General features: G+C 33.9%; 3 protein-coding genes across 4 annotated transcripts; all 3 read left to right on the forward strand.

Moving 5' to 3' along the window:
• Window positions 1–3,750: 3,750 nt before the first annotated feature.
• On the forward strand, window positions 3,751–8,291 carry LOC7460375 (diaminopimelate epimerase, chloroplastic). The gene is made up of 6 exons (XM_006373941.3): window positions 3,751–4,119; window positions 4,210–4,689; window positions 4,809–4,893; window positions 7,289–7,348; window positions 7,497–7,570; window positions 7,789–8,291. The coding sequence occupies exons 1-6, from the start codon at window positions 3,844–3,846 to the stop codon at window positions 7,918–7,920; spliced, it is 1,107 nt and encodes a 368-aa protein (XP_006374003.1). The 5' UTR covers window positions 3,751–3,843; the 3' UTR covers window positions 7,921–8,291.
• Window positions 8,292–8,429: 138 nt separating this feature from the next.
• On the forward strand, window positions 8,430–9,919 carry LOC7460376 (uncharacterized). Its single transcript, XM_002322968.4, has 2 exons — window positions 8,430–9,576; window positions 9,659–9,919. Exons 1-2 carry the CDS (start codon window positions 9,154–9,156, stop codon window positions 9,731–9,733), a joined length of 498 nt encoding a protein of 165 aa, XP_002323004.2. The 5' UTR covers window positions 8,430–9,153; the 3' UTR covers window positions 9,734–9,919.
• Window positions 9,920–14,859: 4,940 nt separating this feature from the next.
• Window positions 14,860–20,590, forward strand: LOC7460377 (uncharacterized). 2 transcript variants are annotated; one of them, XM_052447911.1, is made up of 8 exons: window positions 14,860–15,489; window positions 15,559–16,469; window positions 16,579–16,768; window positions 17,704–17,807; window positions 17,921–18,023; window positions 18,118–18,428; window positions 19,130–19,435; window positions 19,857–20,590. In XM_052447911.1, exons 1-8 carry the CDS (start codon window positions 15,150–15,152, stop codon window positions 20,322–20,324), a joined length of 2,733 nt encoding a protein of 910 aa, XP_052303871.1. In that variant the 5' UTR covers window positions 14,860–15,149; the 3' UTR covers window positions 20,325–20,590. The 2 variants fall into 2 exon arrangements, with proteins under 2 accessions (XP_052303871.1, XP_002323005.1); XM_002322969.4 differs by having other exon boundaries at window positions 14,860–16,469.
• Window positions 20,591–21,564: the final 974 nt, after the last annotated feature.

Below are 21,564 nucleotides of genomic sequence, written 5' to 3' on the forward strand. Positions count from 1 at the left end.
TTGAGATATTTATTTAAATATTAAGTAAATAATGTATGAAGATAAATTTAAAATTAAGTAAATATTAAAGAATAAAATTAAAAAAATAAAAAAAAAAGTGGGAGAAAAAAAAAGGAAGAAAAAGAAGAAGAAGAAGAAGCAGCAGCAGCAGCAAGCTTGTACCCTAAGATTTTTAAAGTATGTTTCTTCTTTTAGTAGAAAAAACGAAAATTCTCGAAATTTTATTTTATTTCAAACTAATTTTTTTATATAATTTTAAATTATTTTGTTGTACTGATATCAAAAATAAATTTAAAAATATATTATTTTAATATATTTTTAAATAAAAAAATAATTAAAAGAACAATCATTACTATAATTTTAAATATTACCTTAATTATAAAACTTTAATGGCTAATCTCATGATTCACCAAACCCACCTGACCAGGCTGAAAACTAATCCATACTCACCGAACTGACTTTCTACACCAGCTCAACAAGATGGGTTAGCCCATCAATTTAACAAGTCCATGTTAGTGTTATAGTTTGTCGACTGGATCTCAGAGTTACAGTTTGTGGTAAAGAATGGTCCAACTCGGGTAAAGAATTATGCGGTCCTTTTGTGGAAATACTCCACACATACAAAATTGAGATACGTAAATAATTCTTATGGTAGGTCTCTCTTTTATATAAATGGAGGATTACTGCTATTATAATACCTCATAATTCTTCCATTACTTATAGATCAAATTTGAAGAAAAAAATAAATTAAAAGGTTGCTTTGAAAATTTGGAGGGTCAAGTATGAAAAACACGGAGGTGAGAGAGAGAAAAAAAGAAAAAGAGAAGGATGTTATCGCCGAATCGGAGGTTGGTAAACTACACACGCTGCCTAGAGAGGGAGGGTTTGCCGCGACAATTCCAAAAACATAAAGCGAGGTCATCTTTTGTTGCTATAAGTTGTCGCACGCGTCATCCCTTTTTATTTTTAAATTATATTTTATATTTATTAAAATATAAATTGTCTCTCAGTCAACTTCATTATAACTACAAAATCAACATGAAAAGACAAAAAAAAAAAAAAAAAACTCTTGGACGCCAATAAAATAACCTTTTCTTTTAAGGGTAATTTAGTCATTCTACTGTATTTTAAAATTTTAAAAAAACCGAGTTGTTCCCAATCAATCTGATAATGACTAATACACCTTACGACCTTGTTACCCCCCCTCCCCAAATAGCCAATTCATTGATATTTTTTGAAAGGTAATTTTATAATTACAGTGTTACAATTCGCAATGTAATGAGTATATGTCTATAATGAATCCCCATCTCTTTTAGGTTTATTTAAAAAAAAATGTTTGTTTGCCCCACAATCAACTTGATTATAACTAAAAAAATAAGAATGAAAAGAAAAAAAAGTCTCTAAATATCAATTAAATAAGTTTTGCTTTTAAAAGTAATTTAATCATTTTATTATCTTTTAAAATTTCAAAAAGACCGATATGTGATAATGACTAATAAACCTTACTAAAAGACTGTATTACTCTTAATAACTAGTTTATTTTGGGAAAGGTAAATTCATAATTACATTGTTGCAATCCATAGTGTAACAAGTCTATTATATCTCTAATGATTCCCTGATATATTTTAGTTTTTTTACCCGCGTTAAGCCGCAAGTTAGATCATTGTTTTATAACCTAGAAAAAATATAAAAATATCAGCCAGTAAAAAATTTGATGTATAATAAACGAAACACTTTTAAAATATTAAGTTGATGATATACTGGATGACATATTTTTTTTTAAAAAAATTGAGACGAGGACACACTGAATCGACTTGGGCCAGCCGTGTTTAATCCGCAAAACTCATGATTTGAGACTCATTTGATGCCAATGTTTTTAAAGAAGAAAGAAAACTTTGAGACTCGAGTCATTTATTTGACTGAATCTATTAAGTTAGGTTGATTTAATAATATGATTAAAAAAATTAACACAAAATGATAAATTAAAAGACTTAAGATAACCAATATTATTTTTCAAATTAGTAAAAAAATCCTACATAAATAATAAAAAAATAAAAAATAATGGACCCAATTCCCCAAAAAATAAATACTAAAGTATGAAACTAAAAAAAATATGATATTTAAAAAATAAAACAAAAAAATTATTTTTTGCCTCATGTTATGCTGAAGGGTGGATATTTTTCCTAACCTTTTAAAAAATGTAAAATAATTAGGTGACTTACTGGATGATATATTTTTAAAACAAATATTGAGCAATTAGTTACAATAATTCTTTAAAAGAAGTTAAATCTAAAAAAAAAATGAAAAATAAAAAAACCTTAGATAACTTGGGGATCATTTTTTAAATAAAATAAAAATCTTATATAAAGCAAGATAAATAAAATTATAGGGTCAATATTCAATCAAATCAAATATTAAAGGATGAAATTGAAAAACTTGAGTTAAAAAAACAAGTGAATCTAGACAAATCTTCTAAACCTGGGTTAATCTCTAAAATTTAAAATATCTTAAATCCTAGACCTAGAGCCAATCAAGAAGCTCAATTTAATGCTGAAAGATGAAATAAAAAAAATTAATTTTAAAAACTTGCCAGTGTAAAAAAAATAGCAATAAAAAAAATAAAAATAAAATCTAATATGTAAATATAACAAATAAGGATGAAATTATAAAAAAAAAAATCAATAAAAAATAAAAAATTGATGAAAGATGATATCAATTTTTTTTCAATTCCATGAATTAATTAAAAAAATATAAAACAAAATTTTAGAACAAATAAATTAAAGGGTTGCTGTAAATAAATCATGGCAAGGCATGGTAACCAAGAAATAGAAAAAAGAAGAGGAAAAAAAAAAAGAACCCAACTGCCAGCAAACTAGATGGAATTCAGGTACACGTGTTACCCAAAAAGAATGGTCTTATTGTGATGAACCAGAAAAGACCAAGGAAGCCTATTTTTCTCTGTAGTGAGCCACCATATATGCTGCTCGGAGATAACGGGGTTGCTTATTCGTTGGCGCACTCCACTAAACGGCCAACAACTTTTCAATTTTTTAATATTTTTATCAATTAAATTACCAAATTGCCACTTAAACTGCATAATATTGCAAAAAAATAAATGTGAAATGAATAATATGTTTATAAAACTAAGCCTAAGAACTTTTGGTTGCAAAGGCAATGAATTAATTATACTATGCATGATAAAAGAAAATTTCAGAAAAAATCCCTGGACCAAAATTATTTTTGTTTTGTTTTTAAAGATAATAAAATAATTATACTATGCATGATAAAAGAAAATTTCAGAAAAAATCCCTGGACCAAAATTATTTTTGTTTTGTTTTTAAAGATAATAAAATAATTTAACTCTGTAAAAATTTACAAAAATACTCACAATCATAGAATAGAATGACAAATGAGTCTTGTATAAAAAGTTTTTAAGCATAGAAAAGTTTGTTGATTTTTTGTTGTTAAAGTGTAAAAATATAATTTTTTTTAAAAAATATTTAGAAGTATAATTATGGTTTTTTTTTAAAATATTTTTTATTTGGAAATACATTAAAATAATATTTTTTATTTTTAAAAAATTATTTTTGACATTAACATATTAAAATGATGTAAAAATATTAAAAAATACACTAATTTAAAAAAGATAAAAAAATTTAATTTTTTTAAAAATATTTTTCAAACAAGTTAATTAAGCAGAAAATTCTCGAGCCCTCCCTCCCTATATATAAAAAAAAAAAAAGAATTAAAAAAGACATTGAAACGTCAGACACACATAGAGTCGTGACCGCTTCTTCTCTCTTCTGTCCCCAACGACCCAAAACCTCCAAAACCACAGCAGCCATGGCCGAAGCCATTGCAACCGCCGCCACCACATCCCTCTCTGTAAAACCCTCAAATCTTCATTCCCAACTCTTCCTCTCTTCCACTTCTTTCCCTATTATTCGATTGAACTCTCTCAAAAACCCAAACTTTCGGCCACTGGTAGTTTCCTCAACGAGCATCGAGTCAGCAGCCACCCAGAAACCTTCATCAAAAACCTCCTTTCTTGATCAAAGAGAAGGCAGCAGATACCTTCACTTTGTCAAATACCACGGCCTCGGCAATGATTTCATTTTGGTAATCCCCTTTTCCATAACATAACCAAAAATTGGAACTTCTCTTTTCTTTTTTATGCGTTTCTTAAGCTTCTTGGTTTGTTTGAGCCAGGTTGATAACAGGGACTCTAGTGAACCCAAGATAACTCCAGAGCAAGCAGCGAAGTTATGTGATAGGAATTTTGGGATTGGGGCAGATGGGGTGATTTTTGCATTGCCAGGGATTAATGGGACTGATTATACAATGAGGATATTTAATTCTGATGGGAGTGAGCCGGAGATGTGTGGAAATGGGGTGCGGTGTTTTGCAAGGTTTATTGCTGAGATAGAGAATTTACATGGGAAGAAACTGAGTTTTTCTGTGCATACTGGTGCTGGCTTGATTGTTCCTGAGATTCAAGAAGATGGGAAAGTTAAGGTTGATATGGGAGAGCCGGTGCTTAAAGCAGCTGATGTGCCGACGAAATTGGCCGCGAATAAGAATGATGCTGTTGTTAAATCGGAATTGGTTGTGGATGGAGTGACTTGGAATGTGACTTGTGTTAGCATGGGGAATCCTCATTGTGTCACTTTTGGCGTCAAAGGAGGGCAGGTATATACTTTTGGTTAAAACTTTGGCATTTGAGTGTTACGGCTTAACTGGGAAGGTATGATTGGTATTCTTTGCTGGTTAGTTATTGATGCTTTTTGTTTCTCTGTTTGTGATGACAGGATTTGCAGGTTGATTCATTAAATTTGGCTCAAATTGGTCCTAAGTTCGAACATCATGAGGTGTTCCCAGCACGAACAAACACTGGTTAGTACTCGTGGTGAAAAGTCTTGGATTATAACAGTTTCCAAAGCTTGATTATGTTGAAATTTTTTCCTGTTGCTTAAATTTTGGTTTATGGAAGGAGTGCCTGATAGGATATTGATTTGAAGTTTGAATTTTTTGATCTCATACATCCTTTGAATGATTAAAAATCTTGGCACTTTCATTGAATTGGTATCCTCTTATGATTTATGAATGATCTCCTGTCTGGTTTATTTTGAATGGATTAAAGTTCTGCAATTTTAGGGATTTTTTTTTTTTTGTGGAAAATTACCTGATCATATTGTAGTCTACTTAATTTTACCCTCTACCTCCATTGTTTCTAAAATTACAGAAAACATCCCGAACTTTATAAGTTTCTAATACTTTACATGGCGCCAAAAAAAATCAATAAAAAAAATCCGAGTATTTACAAATTTTCCATTTTATTTCATTTAAAGACTAAAAGAACCCCCGGTGCATCAAATTAAAGAAGAAAGTTATCGTTGCAATTTTTTTTTGCTGGACCACATTTCAACACTGATTTTTCTTCTCCTAAAAAACACACATTTCTTCTCCATAAAAAACACACAGCAAAAACTCATTTCTTCTCCACCAATTCCACTGCCAAAAATTCAAATATTCAGACATCAAAACTCACATAAGCACTAGCCATAAAACACTGTTATAATTCTTCAACCCAACTATCAAAAATTCTTCAACCCAACTGCCAAAATACATCAACCACATTAATGCTGGCATGTCCTGGAATTATGTTCAGTAGCACACCAGTTATTTGTAGAATTTTTGCGAAGCTTTAATGTTGGCTAGAAATGTTGAAAACGATGCATACATTTTCTTTTTCTTTTTCTTTAAAAAAAAAACTGAGAAGGGTGTAGAAATTGATTTAGCATTTCATTTTCAGCTCTGGTTTGTTAAAAAATGTTAAGAAAGCGTTATTGAATTCCTGGCCCAAAATCCTCTAAGGAGAGATTTAAGTCTTTGAAAGAATTCATCGAACAAATGGCAATCAATACACATTGCAACAACCCTTGTAATCCTCGGAGGGATAAAATTGAGAAATTTGCAGCTGGGTTATGAGCAAAATGATTATAGAAGGCTCCTTCTCTTTTATCAAGTATATTCACCTTCTTGTTACATTTCTGCATAAAGGTTCTTGCGCTCATAAAAATATTTATAACTCAAGAGACAAACAGAGCAATGCTTTGCAAGAACACTCGTGATTTAATTACAATAATCTAATTCATTTACAGACATAATCTACAGAAATATAAACCGGGTTTCTTTGTTTACTCTGTTGTGATAGATAAAACAACTGAGTCAGCTCCGATAAAAGCTCCACAGAGTAGGCAAATTGACTAAGTGACAAGCCACTTATTGACAAGCTCATAATGAAAACAATGCTAACATTGTGGCAAAACTTGTAGGGTCTGAACAAAAACCTATTTGGATTCTGAATATCAAAGTTTGAACAAAAAAACCTGAATTTTTAGGGTTTTTTAGCATTGGGATCTACGGTTCAACAGCTACAAATTTAGGTTTTTTTGGTTAAATCAAGGCATAAAATCTATATTTTAATGAAATAGCAATATTTAACAACTAAACCTGCTAACAATGATTATAGAAGTCTTGATTCAAAAACAAATTGAGACATACCTTTTTGTTGCTGGGTTCCAGACGACAAACACTAGAGAGAGAGATTCCAACAGTTGGTGATGAGAAGAGACAACTCATTTCCAAAAGAAAAGAAATTGTCCAAGATAGTCGAATACAAACGACATAATTTGTGATTTTGTGATCAATTTAGGTTTAGAAAGAGAATTTTGATTATGAAGAGAAAGAAGTTGTAAAAAAGAGAGAGAAGGTTTAGGATGTCATTTAGGTTTTTTTTGTATATAATATATATGGAGTTATTTTGGTCATTTCAATCGATTTGAGATTTTTCGTTGACTGAGAATGTTTTCTATAAATTTTGCAAAGTGTAAAATTAAGTAAACTATAGGATGGTCAGGATAGTTATCCCTTTTTTATCTATGAAATTCTTATATTTTGCATTTTGCAACTTGAAAAGTATTTACAGATGAAATTACATAAAAAAACAATCCAGAAGTTGTGTTGTTTCCTGAAGTTGTCTTTGATGACTTTGATAATCTCAAACCCACTCTAGTGTGCATGCACTGCTCTCTGCCATCACATGCATGAGTGAGCATGTGAATTTGCCTGCATTGATGAGATATTTGTGCCTGCATCCTCAAGCAGAAATATTTCATAAATCTGGTGATCAGTACTTCTCTGCTGTCTTTTGACCATTCTCTGTGGGATCTCATTGCTAAAATTTATTTCTGTCATCTTTTTATTTAATTTTTGAAATGATTTGCAGAGTTTGTGCAAGTCTGTTCCCCTTCACATCTCAAAATGCGTGTATGGGAGCGTGGGGCAGGTTAGTTTGCCATGGACATTAATGGATATATTCATGTATTCTGCAGTCATAGTTCATAAATCACGTGTTGCTACCATGTTGTTTCGAATCTACTAATCCTTAATGATTGTTTGAATGGAATACTCACATTATGGCTCTGTGATTGTAGGAGCAACACTAGCCTGTGGAACTGGGGCCTGCGCAACAGTTGTTGCGGCAGTTCTAGAGGGAAATGCTGGGAGGGTAAGTTTCAGATTAGAAGTTTAAACTTGCCTTCAGATTATCTAGCAAGTCTTTGAACATCTTCTATTTCCAAACAAGATTCATTTATTTGAAGCTCAGAGCTTTCCTAGAGTTATTGTTGGAAGCTAACTATTTTGATTTTTTTTTTTTGTATTAGATATCTGATCAGTAATTTTTTGTCTTCTCACACACGAGTTGCCAATGTTCTTGTTAAACAGAATTGCACGGTTGATCTACCTGGAGGTCCACTGGAGATTGAGTGGAGGGAGGAAGACAACCATGTGTACATGACTGGCCCAGCTGAAATGGTGTTTGATGGATCAGTACCCCTACGATATCTCTTAGAATGAAGATTGATTTATTCTCTTACCTGAAACTTAGCATAAACACTAGTCGTTAATCCTAAAACTGCTACAATAACGTTTGTGTTTCCCTGTGTCTCACTAACTGGTATCGAGTGTCGAGTCATTCGAAGTTAAGTTTTTTAGCTAGAGCGTTTCATCACAAAGAAGAAGCCAATTGTACCAGCAGCTTAAGGGGCCTGAAGATATAATCCCCCGGTTGGTCCTCATTCTGAAGGTCCATGGCAAACTATTTCAGTTGCTGTTATGCTTTGAGACGAGAGCTGCCCCTGACCCTGTTTATGTGAAATCACTGTGTTATGGACTTATTTCCTCGATACCATTTCACATTACTATTCAACATCGTGTTTGAGCTGCAATGTTCTATCTGTGTTATGCTTGTCTAATGATCCATTGCTATTTTGATGCTCTGCATGTGTTTTCTGCCTCTCTACTTCTAACTCTGGTCAATTTTCGTTGTATTTCTTCCCTAATTAGAGCGTACTTGGGTCCATGAAACGTGATTATGTTTCTTTAATCCCTCTCTAGGCTTTTAACACGGCCTTAAATGACTAATCTTGAAGTTCTATTACTAGCCAAGGCTATGCTTGTCAAGAGAGACGGACAAGGGGAATGATGGATCGTCTAAAATGGAAGATCCATCTAAATTGAAATCATGAGGTATAGAATTAACTATTAAGGAAGCATTAGTGGGATTTTTCGGGTTCTTCTTCCGGTCCTTGTTTTTATTGTCAAGGAGAGAATAAACTCAATCTCTTCCATGCAATCTCTCTACTTTTATTTATCCTTCTTCCTGTCCTTCGTGCCAAATGAAGTGGTGGTCTATCTGCACTAAAATTCAGCACGAAGTGCACAACTCAAACTGTAATGCAATTATTTTCTTCTAGGAGGTCAAGGCTAATACCTTGCTGGTTTCATTTCTAACAAAATGTAATCAATTTCTTTAGCTTAAGCAAATTACTTCAACAAATCATAGAACATTTTAGTATTGATCGTCTAAAACCCTTCTCCTTTCTCCACGCGTACTTCCATGTGTCTGCACCCATCTACTCTTCGTGCACCTTCTCTTGACACCTCGAAATTTCTTCCACCACGTGTCCTGCACCCATACAACCTTAAAAGTCAGTACTCTATATGAATCATCTTCATAAACCAGCTTCAAATGAGGGTAGTGAACTTGACAAAACCCTATCAAAGCTAAGCTTGTGGTAGTAGTTAGTGATGGCTGATGAATTCAGGCTGGTATCACCTGAGATAGATAATGAAGGAAGGTTACCAAGGAAGTACACGGGAGAAGGTCAAGGTGCAAAAAAGAACTTATCTCCACCAGTTGAATGGTACAACGTGCCAGAAGGAACCAAGAGCCTAGCTCTTGTGGTGCAGGACTTGGATATATCAGACCCTGATGGCCCTAATGTGCCATGGCCACATTGGGTAGTGGTTAACATACCACCTCATGTGAAGCGTCTTCCTGAAGGTTTCTCTGGAAAAGAAGAAGAGTTTGGCGGTGAATATGCTGTGATCAAAGAAGGGGTTAATGGCTGGAAGCTTCCTGGATGGCGTGGACCTGTCCTGCCAAAACACGGACATAGGTTTGAGTTCAAGCTCTATGCTTTGGATGATGAATTGCATCTAGGAAACAAGGTGCGTGCATATTTAGTTAACTGGTATTTCCATTTTTTATTTGTTTCTTAGGTTCTGTTAATTTATGGTGGATGAGATGCAGGTGACAAAGGAGAAGCTGGAGGAGGCAGTTCAAGGGCATGTACTAGGAGAAGCAGTCTTGAAGTGCAGATTTTGATCCTTTGTGTATTGCAAGCTATAGCCTTGTATCTTCGTTGGGGAGAAGGTGGCTGATCACAATGTTTTAATTTAAGCCCATGAATTTGGTTGTCATTCAAGAAACAAGATTGGAGGAGTTGTTATATTTCTGTTTCAAGTTTCTTGTAAGGCTATTAATAGCCAACTCATTGTCTCAGTTCAATAAGATAGCCTTTTCAAATTTGCTTATCCTTCACAAGAATCCATTATTTCTTACATCTGGTATTAGAGCCCAAACGTGTAGACTGTAGCAGTGAGAATATGATGACAGAAAGCAGTAGTTTTTATTTGATGGGCATTATGAACAATGGTCGATGCTCATGGAGGACTTTCCGAGATTAAAGGAGTTCTGGAACTTGATAGAGGATGGTATTCCTGCAGTAGTGCTCACACTCGGAAAAAAGAAAGCTATTGAATGTTAAAGTAATTCAGATGAAACATAAAAGGAGGCTAGAATTCTCAATAATATGTTTATTATGAGTGCTTAAGTTAACCTAAATACAAAGGAATTATATATAGGTTAAACTGAAAATACTATTCTACCCTTAATAAATAAAACTAGATAAATATTACTTAACATCTCCCCTCAAACTCACGATGCGGTATCTACAAGCATCGAGAGTTTGCCAACTAGAAAATGAAAACGAGATATGGAATGCGTCTTGGTAAAGAAATCTGCAATCTGCAAGGAAGAATGAACAAAAGGCAAAGTAATGGTGTCATGCTTGAGATGATGACGAGTAAGATGACAATCGATCTCAATGTGCTTAGTTCGCTCATAAAAACCGAGTTGTGAGCAATCTGAATAGAACTCTGGTTGTCACAATTCATAGGAGTAGGATGAGAAAAGAAAACTCTCATATCAGCAAGTAACCAACGTAACCAAACAATCTCTTTGGTAGTAGATGCCATGACAGAAGCTGAAGGAAAGTCGAAATACCAGATTTTGCAGAAGCGGAAGACAAAATATCACTCCAATTTTTTTTGCAGAAACTTAACTCAAATACCAAATTGCAGAAACTGAAGAGAAGACGAAATACCAAAACAATTGCAGAGACAGAACAGAAATACCAAATTGCAGAAGCTGATACCAAATTGCAGAAGCTGAAGAGAAGATGAAATACCAAAACAATTGCAGAGACAGACTGAAATACCAAATTGTAGAAGCTGAAGGACAGTCGAAATACCAGATTTTGCAGAAGCGGAAGACAAAATATCACTCCAAATTTTTTTGCAGAAACTTAACTCAAATACCAAATTGCAGAAACTGAAGAGAAGATGAAATACCAAAACAATTGCAGAGACAGAACAGAAATACCAAATTGCAGAAGCTGATACCAAATTGCAGAAGCTGAAGAGAAGACGAAATACCAAAACAATTGCAGAAACAGAATAGAAATACCAAATTGCAGAAGCTGATACCAAATTGCAGAAACTGAAGAGAAGATGAAATACCAAAACAATTGCAGAGACAGAACAGAAATACCAAATTGCAGAAGCTGATACCAAATTGCAGAAGCTGAAGAGAAGACGAAATACCAAAACAATTGCAGAGACAGAACAGAAATACCAAATTGCAGAAGCTGAAGAGAAGACGAAATACCAAAACAATTGCAGAGACAGAATAGAAATACCAAATTGCAGAAGCTGATACCAAATTGCAGAAACTGAAGAGAAGATGAAATACCAAAACAATTGCAGAGACAGAACAGAAATACCAAATTGCAGAAGCTGATACCAAATTGCAGAAGCTGAAGAGAAGACGAAATACCAAAACAATTGCAGAGACAGAACAGAAATACCAAATTGCAGAAGCTGAAGAATCTAAAATAATGTTTCAGATATTAATTCTTCAGCCGCAAGAACAAAACTTGATCTTCATCCTCCATCTTTTAATAGGTCAAACAACTCATGTCTGATGTTTTGAAAAATGAATCTGAAGTTAAGCTTCAAAGGAATGCATTGAGCTTGTTGGAACATCCTACAGGGAATGAAGTGGATGATGATAACGATTTTGATACAAGCAGTGACTCTAACATTGGTGAACATGATTTCTACAAGGGCAACGAGTTCCATAAAATTAACAAGCCAAGGGTTCGATCAACTAGGCTCTGATACCATGTTAAAGTAATTCAGATGAAACATAAAAGGAGGCTAGAATTCTTAATAATATGTTTATTATGAGTGCTTAAGTTAACCTAAATACAAAGGAATTATATATAGGTTAAACTGAAAATACTATTCTACCCTTAATAAATAAAACTAGATAAATATTACTTAACGGAAGATCTAACCTTGAAGGCCTGAAGCCAAAGAATTACCTCTTTCAAGCAATTTCAATTGCAAGCTCTTTGGAAGGAGTTTGAAGTTCTCCACGTGAAGGCACGAGAAACTGTGAATGAATATATTGCTCCAACCCTTACAATAGTCAATAAGATGAAGGAAAACAGTGAGACTTTAGGAGACGAGAGAATTTTGAGATCATTGACTCTCAAATTTGATTATGCTGTGTGTTCAATTAAGGAATCTAAAGATATAGACACTCTCACCTTTGATGAATTGCAAAGCAGTTTGCTTGTGTATGAACAACGCATGATCTCTCATGTTGAAGAGGAACAAACTTTGACCAGACAATAAATTAGGTTATTCACATCTTGAATCTCGGAGTATAATATTTATAATAAAGGACAAGACTCTAGAAAAGATCTGAAGTGGCGTCAAACCTTCATTTGAGTATTTTAAAGTTTTGATTGCTTTTCTCATGTTCATGTTTATGAAAATAAAAAAACTAAGCTAGATGACAACAAAAGCATCAGTTCAATTTATTATTAACTAAAATTCATTTTCCTTGTTCATCATTTCTTAATTCATATAGTATTTGCGCCATTATTAGAGTTTTTATGGTATTTTCTGAAGAAATTTTTTAATATATTTCACAATTCGATCACTAATTTCTTAGAGCATTTATTTCAGTTTCCAGCCTCACTAATTAATATCAAGGTTTAATCTTTAGATGCCAAGAATAAGTAAAAAAATCGAAAAACCGATTAAACTGAGAAAATCAGAAAAAATCGAACCGTGAAAAAAAATATATTAAACCGATTAAAATTTAAAAAAAACCAATCAGTTCGGTTTCAGTTTTATAAGTCTGAAACCGAAAAAACCGAACCGAATCCAAACAAAAAAAACCGGAAAAAAATGAAGCCAAATCGGAAAAAAACCGAGCCAAATAAAAAAAACCGAGCCAAAACTGAAAAACCAGAGCCAAACCGGTTTGAACCGGTTTTTGTCCTAAAAAACCGAACCGAAACCGGTCGGTTTGAACCGGTTTCGGTTTTTCTTTTTAAAAAATTCTGGTTTGGTTATTTTTTTTTAAATAAAAACCGAATCAAATTAAAAATAATCACCCCTATTAAATACAGATAGAGGAGGAGGGAGAAATAGAAAGCACTGACGCTAGCCTGTGCACATCTAGCCATGTGCATACGGGCATAGTTATCAGACCCATGAGTGCAAGCCCGAATCTTATAGACACAATTTTATTTTTTTAAATAATAATTTAATATATAAGTTTTTTTTTTTAGTTTAACGTGGGTGTCTGACCCAGCTTGCGCGCACCTCGACTAATCCCACGGGCCCTGAAGTTAGCGACCATGTAAGCCTCCAGTGGCCATCATATGAGTAACCACAGGGCTTGAACCTGAGACCATAGAGGGAGCAAACCTCTTGGTCCCAAACTTTTATCATTGGGTCATCACCTAGATGGTTAATATATAAGTTTTTGTTATTCAGTTGTGTTGAGATTATGAAAACTAATAATTTTTTTTTGGTTTTCCATACATTCTTACGGGAAATAAATATTTATCATATACTTTAGGATTTAAACTAAACATATATTTTCAATTACTATTTAAAATTTATCCCTTTGGGAATTTCTTATTCAATCAATGTTTTCCTTTTCCTTCTTTAGGAATTTACTTTTTGTTAAAAGATAGGTAAGTTTTACTTTATTGAATGTTTTTTTTTAAATGATTAATGTCTCTTTTTTTAAAGAAATTAAATCAATATACTTTAAGAATATATTCTTAATTTTATTTTAGAAATAATAGCATAATTTTAAATACATATTTGATCTAAAATCTAAAAGCACATTGCAATTAATTTGACCCCAATTTTTGAAGAAAAAAAAAAAATTTGAAAAATAATTCATTAATAATCAACAATAAAATAAAATAAAATTCCAAAATACAATTTTTTTTATTATCCAAAGTAAAACAATTTCCTCAATAAAAAAAATTAAATTAAAACATATTACTTATAAACTAAAAAAATATGGGATATAACCCTAGGTGCTTTACTATTTACATGAATAATGAAACTTCTAAATCTTTTTTGTTATGTTTTTAAATTTTTATTTATTTTAATTGAATTATTTTATAATTTAATTAGATGTGATTTGATTTTAAAAAAACAAAGCGTCATTCACTCCTAAAAAACAAATATGGCTAGGCAGGCGGGTCTACCTTAGACGCGAGCACCTAGAATTTTTTCATAGCATAAGAAGTTGGCTCATCCAGGCCCGCATATCTAACCTTGCCTTTTATTTTATTTTACAATTTTATTTTTAAAAATGGATTTTTAATTTTTTTTAATCTCATCTTTTTTATATTTAGTTGATTTTAAATTGATATTTATATTTTGTTATCGTATAATTAAATTAAAAAAAATATTATTAAAGCTAGAGAAATCCATGATCCAGATCATAGTTTTGGTGGGTTAACTCGAATTGATTTGGATTGATCTAATATTTTTACATGTTAATATTTAAAAAAATATTATTTTAAAACTATGGTTTCATCAATCATCCCAATTATTTTTTTGATTATTTTTTTAAAATTAGTTAAATCAACTATTTATATTCATATATTTTTCAATAATTTTATAATGATTCCTGAGTTTTTAAATTTGAATTGTTGGATTACGTTTAATTAATGATCATGTTAAAAAAAATCTAGCCACTTGCATACTTTTTTTTTTTTACGTTTATGAAAATTTCGCTCTCAGCCTAGGGCGGCCAATCGTTTAAGTAGGGAGTCTAGGGACGATTTCATCAGGAATGCCAATTATGCCACAACCAGTGTCCACTCAAGGGTTTGTTTGGACATCTCAATAAAAATACCATATCGCCACTCGATCCCTCTCTCTCTCTTTTTTTCAAAAAAACAGCCAACTCTCGCCTCGTCGATCTCCTTCACATCTCACCACCGTCTCCCTCTCTCCGCAATTTGTGATTTAAGGTACGCTGAAGTAAATTACTCTTAACAGCTTTAGGTTTTTATTAATTTGCTGAAGGATTAGTATAGTTTTAAGATTCAATTAGGGTTTGAATTTCAATTATGCCGAGAAGATACAGCAGTAGCAGCCGTGAATCTAGTGATGAAGAGAGAGACAGACGTCGTCTTCGTGATAGTAAAAGAGATTCAAAATCAGACAGTCATCGTATTCGGGGCGGCCGTGGAGATGAGAGTGATGAATCGTTAGATAATAAGAGACAGGATAAGCGCGACGAACGTAGTAGGCGTCGCGATAGGGCTGGAAGTGATGAATCATTAGAGAAAAAACAAGATAAGCGCGGTGAACGGAGTAAGCTTCTCGATAGGGCTGGAAGTGATGAATCATTAGAGAAAAAACAAGATAAGCGCGGTGAAAGGAGTAAGCTTATCGATAGGGCTGGAAGTGATGAATCATTAGAGAAAAAACAAGATAAGCGCGGTGAAAGGAGTAAGCTTATCGATAGGGCTAGAGATGAGGAGATATTTAGTCGAGAGAGGAAGGAAGTTAAGGAGAGTTCTGAGGAAGAAGGAGAGTTGGTGGAGAAAAATAGAAGTCATGAGGGGCGGCGAGAGAATCGGGAGAAGGAGAAGGAAAAGGAAAGGGTTAGTAGGAGTTCTGATGAAGAGGATGATAGGAGGAAGAAGAGGGAGAGGAGAGAAAGAGAGAGAAATGATCGGTTTGAGAATGGGCATAGAAGGAGAGAAATTGAGGATAGTTATAGAAGGAGGGACAGGCATGAAAGGCATCGGGCTTTAGATGATGAGGATGATAGTGGGGTGAGAACAAAATCGGAGCAAGATAGGAATAGGGATAGGAGGCGTATAGATAGAGATTATGATGATGGTGGTGATAGACGGAATGGGAGAGGTAAGGAGAGGAATAAGATGGGAAAAGAAGCAGAGAATTTGAAGGAGAAAGAGGAGGGTCGTAGCAGGACTGCTGAAGAGTCGAAACCTAGGAGAGAAATGGCAGTGGAAGAAGGAAATGGGGGTGCCGATGCTTCGATTTTGGGTAAGACCGGTGGGGTTTATATTCCTCCATTTAGGTTGGCGAGGATGATGAAAGAGGTTGAAGACAAAAGTAGTACTGAGTACCAAAGGCTGACTTGGGATGCACTACGTAAGAGTATTAATGGACTTGTGAACAAGGTTAATGCTTCTAATATAAAGAATATCATCCCAGAACTGTTTTCCGAGAATTTGATACGGGGAAGGGGACTTTTTTGCCGGTCTTGTATGAAGTCACAGATGGCATCTTCAAGATTCACTGATGTTTTTGCTGCACTGGTTGCTGTTGTCAACACCAAGTTCCCTGAGGTGGGTGATCTTCTGTTGAGAAGGATAGTTCTGCAGCTAAAGAGAGCCTTCAAACGGAATGACAAGGTATGTGTTTGCACGTACTCACTTCACTGGGAGGATTTTTGCTTTTGTGAACATTTGTTAATACTTTGAGTTGCTTTTGATTGTCTTCACCTGTTTATTATATTTACAGCCTCAATTGTTAGCTGCTGTTAAATTTATAGCACATCTTGTAAACCAGCAAGTAGCTCATGAGATTATTGCTCTAGAACTCCTTGCTGTTTTGCTGGAAAATCCCACTGACGACAGTGTTGAGGTGGCTGTGGGGTTTGTCACAGAATGTGGATCAATGCTTCAGGATGTGTCGCCAAAAGGCTTAGATGGTAAAAATACTGCTCTGCATATATATGCATTTGTTCAGAATTCTTTTAATATGCTTGTTTGACTAGGGACTATATAGCTCTCTTCTTAGGATTTTTTAGTCTTCATCTTGTGATTATATTTGTAATTAGGTTACCCTGTCTCTTAGTTGGTATTTTAGTGGAACTCAGGGATCCCTGTCTGCAATTGACAGTGGCTTGTTTTCATTCACCAATCCATCAGAGGATTTGACTAATATTTTCACTGTATTTGGAATGATGTTCCATTTATTTTTAGGTTTTGAAATGTAAAGTTATATAAAGGGGACATCATGCTTGCTTATCATTTCTATAGGTGCCATGGACCTCCTTTCCTAATATAACTCTTTTTAGACACAGGCAAGATATCAATATGTTCAAAACTAATTCTCTTCTTGTTTACATAATGAACATTTTTTGAAGGAATCTTTCCCTTCTCCCTTAGATATCTAGTTATATGTAAGGTTTCTGGCACAACTATGACATCTGTATTAGAACTATACATTGTTTTCATTTTATACTGACCTAGGTTAGATAACAGCATGATCATACCAACCTATGGCTGCATCATGTACTTTTTGAAAGAGACATTGCCATTCCACATTCGTAGTGGCCAGTAGCTTTACCAATGACATGTGCTGGATTGATAATGAATTGGGTAATAGTGCAAAGTTGTTTCTTTCAGCTGAAAATTACACGTTGAAGTTTGTTGTTCTATTTAAGAAAACATATGGTTTGGAGCTTTAGTGGCTTATTTTGCGTTGGGTATTCAACGCCTTGGAATTTCGGTTCTTATTGTTTGATGGGTTTGCCATTAATGGTTTGCTTTAAACATTTTTTTTGGGAGGAAATGCATCTGGTTGTATGACATTCCTTTATCTCTTTTACAGTCTTTTATTTATGGTGTTGTGATTTTACAGGAGCTTTTGAGCGATTTCGTGGAATTCTTCATGAAGGAGAGATAGACAAGAGGGTTCAATTTTTAATTGAAGGCCTTTTTGCTATAAGAAAAGCGAAATTTCAGGTGCATTCTTGTGTCTTATATTTTTCTGTGATATATTATTCACCGGAATATTTGTTCATTGTTCAATAAGGCAAGTGTGGGCTGAACAACCTTTCGGTGAATTTCATTTGCAGGGGTACCCTGCTGTTCGTCCAGAATTGGACCTTGTAGACCAGGAAGACCAGTTAACTCATGAGATATCTCTTTCAGAGGACATAGTTGCAGAGATCACTCTTGGTATGTCCAGGACACTGAGTTGTCTTTCACAGATTGATTGATTATCTATTCTTGTATATATGGTTGTGAATCTTTTTTGTTTGTTCTTCTTCAGATGTCTTCAAACCAGATCCTAATTTCCTGGAGAATGAGAAGCGCTATGAAGAATTGAAGAAAAGCCTTCTTGGTGAGGAGTCTGAGGACGAAGATGGTTCTGATGCAGCTTCTGGTGATGAGGAGGATGACGATGACGATGACGAAGATGAATCCGAGGAAGAAGATGAAGAGCAGATGCGAATAGATGATCAGACAGAAACAAACCTTATAAACCTTCGGAGAACAATCTATCTGACAATAATGTCCAGTGTAGATTTTGAGGAGGCTGGCCACAAACTACTGAAAATTAAACTAGAGCCGGGACAAGAGGTGAGCCATAAAAACTCTGACTCAGTGGCATATTTGCAATTCATTTCCTTGTGTTACTGGCTTTCCACTAATTTAGAACTATTTTGTTAACTGTCAATGTTTGTGATTTGGTCCCCTTAGTGCAATAATCTTGAGAGTTGTTATATATTTGGTGGATCCAATAGTTTTTTAGGACAGCATTTTCAAGTTACTGTAGCTGGCGCTGCAACTTGATGTTGCTGAAGCTGAGTTCCGTGGGTACATTTTTCTTTTTTCTGGTTGCTTGGGGACTATTTGAGTATTTCTAGCTTAATGCATTGTATTATGCTGGCCAGTTGATTGATTTTCTGTCTTAAAGTATGTTTTTATTTTTCATTTTCCTTCATGTGTGCTAGATTTCCTGCTTAAGCTTTTGCTTCATATTTTTTATTATTTATCTCCAAGTCCCTGAGTTTCAATGTTAATTATAATCCGTGTAAAATCAACAAAGCAGTCTTTGACTATTCATAATTTGGCTGAAACAAGTCACTTTTCACTCCATCATCCACTGCTGAGATCTGTCTCATGGGCTTTTACATTGGTTATAGAAAGATATAAATTCTAGCCACACTTAAGAATTAACGACTTAGAATTTTGTTTCTTTTCGAGAAACACTAACTTGTCAGTTCTATTATGTTGGATGTTGTTTCACTTTAGTCATTTTCTTCATTTGGTTTGTGTAGATGGAGCTGTGCATTATGCTCTTGGAATGCTGCAGTCAAGAGAGGACATATCTTCGTTATTACGGTCTTTTGGGGCAGCGATTCTGTATGATCAACAAAGTGCACCAGGAAAATTTTGAGAAGTCCTTTGTTCAACAGTACTCGATGATTCATCGTCTTGAAACAAATAAGCTGCGCAATGTGGCCAAGTTTTTTGCCCATTTACTTGGCACGGATGCATTGCCTTGGCATGTTTTAGCCTACATACGATTGACTGAGGAGGATACAACTTCTTCATCCCGTATTTTTATCAAGATTCTCTTCCAGGTGATTAGAGAGACCTACTTTTATATCATTCTTAGTTGTTTCTGTTTCCTTAGTTTTAAGTTTTGCAATATTATGCATCTGGGTTTCCATCTACAAGATGGGACAATGCGGTGTGTTGGTTTGCATAATGTTAAATGTTAGCTACTCTCACAAGCTGCTGCATAAATTTGATCAAGAACCTTGTTTTCTGTGAACTGCCTTCAAATAACTGATGACCCTGGTGATATAACCAACCATCGAGGAAATGTCAGTTGGCAATGCAAATGTTCTACCTTGCAAGTTATTTTTTTTTTGTTCAGAAAGCATTTAACGGATAAATAAAGGCTAAAGGAAATATTCTTTAATTGAACATTATGGTATATGTACGGAACTTTTCCTTTTGATTAAGTTATTGATTTCAGTGTTGTCATGTCTGGTGCAGGAATTGTCAGAGCATCTTGGTATACGAACACTGAATGAGCGCCTCACAGATCCAACCATGCGAGACTCATTTGATTCAATTTTTCCAAAAGATAACCCCAAGAACACGAGGTTTGCCATCAACTTCTTCACATCAATTGGGCTTGGTGGTATAACAGAAAATTTGCGCGAGTACTTGAAGAATATGCCTAGGATGATCATGCAACAACAAGAACAATTGCCAGAATCAGAATCTGGATCAGATGACGAATCTGAAAGTTCTGGTTCATCTGATTCAGATTCCAGCAGTTCCGAATCAGAGTCAGATTCACCAAGTTCTGATGAGGATGAAAGACGTCGTAGGAAGCAACACAGGAGTAGTGAAAGGGATGAAAGACACAAGAAGCGACACAGGAGCAGTGAAAGGGATGAAAGACACAGGAAGCGACGCAGGAGTAGTGAAAGGGATGAAAGACACAGGAAACGATAAAGAAGCCTTCTGCTGCAGTGTCAGCTGCTCTTGGTGATGTCTTTTAATGCTCTTGGCTGTTCTCGTATGGTTTGGGATTGTTCTTACAGCAGTGATTTCAAGAACCTTGTTTGCCTTAGAAGCTTCTTCTCATTTTGAGCTTTTCTTTGATCACATTTCTTATTACAAGCTGTTAGACTGTCATGTACCATATTCTGAGGTACCCTCGGGGAGAATAAGGTATTGCTTACGAATGCCTGTTTTTATTGACAGGTCTCTTCGAATTCCATGATTGTCTAACGTATGGCTTTTTTTTTTCTTTTGCAATGATGTCATGGGTTATTTTTTTGAAAAAATTAAAGTAATATTTTTTAAAGATTTTTTCTTAAAAAAAATTAAATGGAGTTTTCATAAGGATTATATTAAATCATGTTAAAAAAATTTAGTCAATTGTATTTTTTGAAACTTTTCTCAGGCGAAGAGCTAGGTGGCTTAAGATTTCAGATCATTTTATCCGGGTTTTATAATTTTGCTAGCAAGAACTCATGGATGCTGGAAAGATAAAAACCCTAAAAGAATATAAGAAAACCCATATCATATTTTTGCCGTCGATTCCTCGATTTCCGTCATCCTCCATCCTTTTTTACCAGGTTGATCGGTCTGCCTAATTCGAATTTCACATGACATCGGTCCAATTGGAATTATAGTAAAGGATTCTCTCTAATTCCCTGTGTCAAGTGTCAATCATGATACAATTCGAAAAAGTATAGTTTAAGTTCTTAAATTTTTTTTGAAAAATATAACTTTGAGTACTATAAATTTTAAGACTACTAAAGACTTATATGATCATTAACTTTAGAGCTCATAAGATTAATCGAGATATATGTAAGCTAACCCGAACACCCACATTAATAATAATAATAAAATATCAACCATGATACAAACAAGGATCTAATTGCCATCATTAAAGGAATTTAGGGGTTATGCCACCACTCAAATCTCTTAGGGTTGTTTAACAAAACATTTTTAATGAGTTTTTTAAAATTTTATTTTTTATTTAAAATTAATTTTTTTAGTGTTTTTAAATTATTTTGATGTACATGGATTTTAAAAAATAAAAAATTATTATTTTAAAATATTTTTAAACAAAAAAATATTTTAAAAAATAATTATTATTTTCATCCCCTTCGCTTGCATGAAGCAAAAGGCCACTGTCACATCTCTTATCACTTTATCACTTGAAATAATATATTTTATATTT

This window comes from Populus trichocarpa, chromosome 16 (genome assembly GCF_000002775.5).
Source record: "Populus trichocarpa isolate Nisqually-1 chromosome 16, P.trichocarpa_v4.1, whole genome shotgun sequence".
In the NCBI taxonomy this organism is placed as follows: Eukaryota; Viridiplantae; Streptophyta; class Magnoliopsida; order Malpighiales; family Salicaceae; genus Populus; species Populus trichocarpa.

Bases quoted from the DNA above. Each gene is read 5' to 3' on its own strand.
- LOC7460375 (XM_006373941.3), top strand. From the start codon at position 3,844: ATGGCCGAAGCCATTGCAACCGCCGCCACCACATCCCTCTCTGTAAAA. The intron at 4,120-4,209 runs GTAATCCCCTTT...TGTTTGAGCCAG, and splicing joins TCGGCAATGATTTCATTTTG to GTTGATAACAGGGACTCTAG. The intron at 7,349-7,496 runs GTTAGTTTGCCA...CTGTGATTGTAG, and splicing joins TGTATGGGAGCGTGGGGCAG to GAGCAACACTAGCCTGTGGA.
- LOC7460376 (XM_002322968.4), top strand. From the start codon at position 9,154: ATGGCTGATGAATTCAGGCTGGTATCACCTGAGATAGATAATGAAGGA. The intron at 9,577-9,658 runs GTGCGTGCATAT...GATGAGATGCAG, and splicing joins AATTGCATCTAGGAAACAAG to GTGACAAAGGAGAAGCTGGA.
- LOC7460377 (XM_002322969.4), top strand. From the start codon at position 15,150: ATGCCGAGAAGATACAGCAGTAGCAGCCGTGAATCTAGTGATGAAGAG. The intron at 17,808-17,920 runs GTGCATTCTTGT...TTTCATTTGCAG, and splicing joins TAAGAAAAGCGAAATTTCAG to GGGTACCCTGCTGTTCGTCC. The intron at 18,429-19,129 runs GTGAGCCATAAA...TGGTTTGTGTAG, and splicing joins AACTAGAGCCGGGACAAGAG to ATGGAGCTGTGCATTATGCT.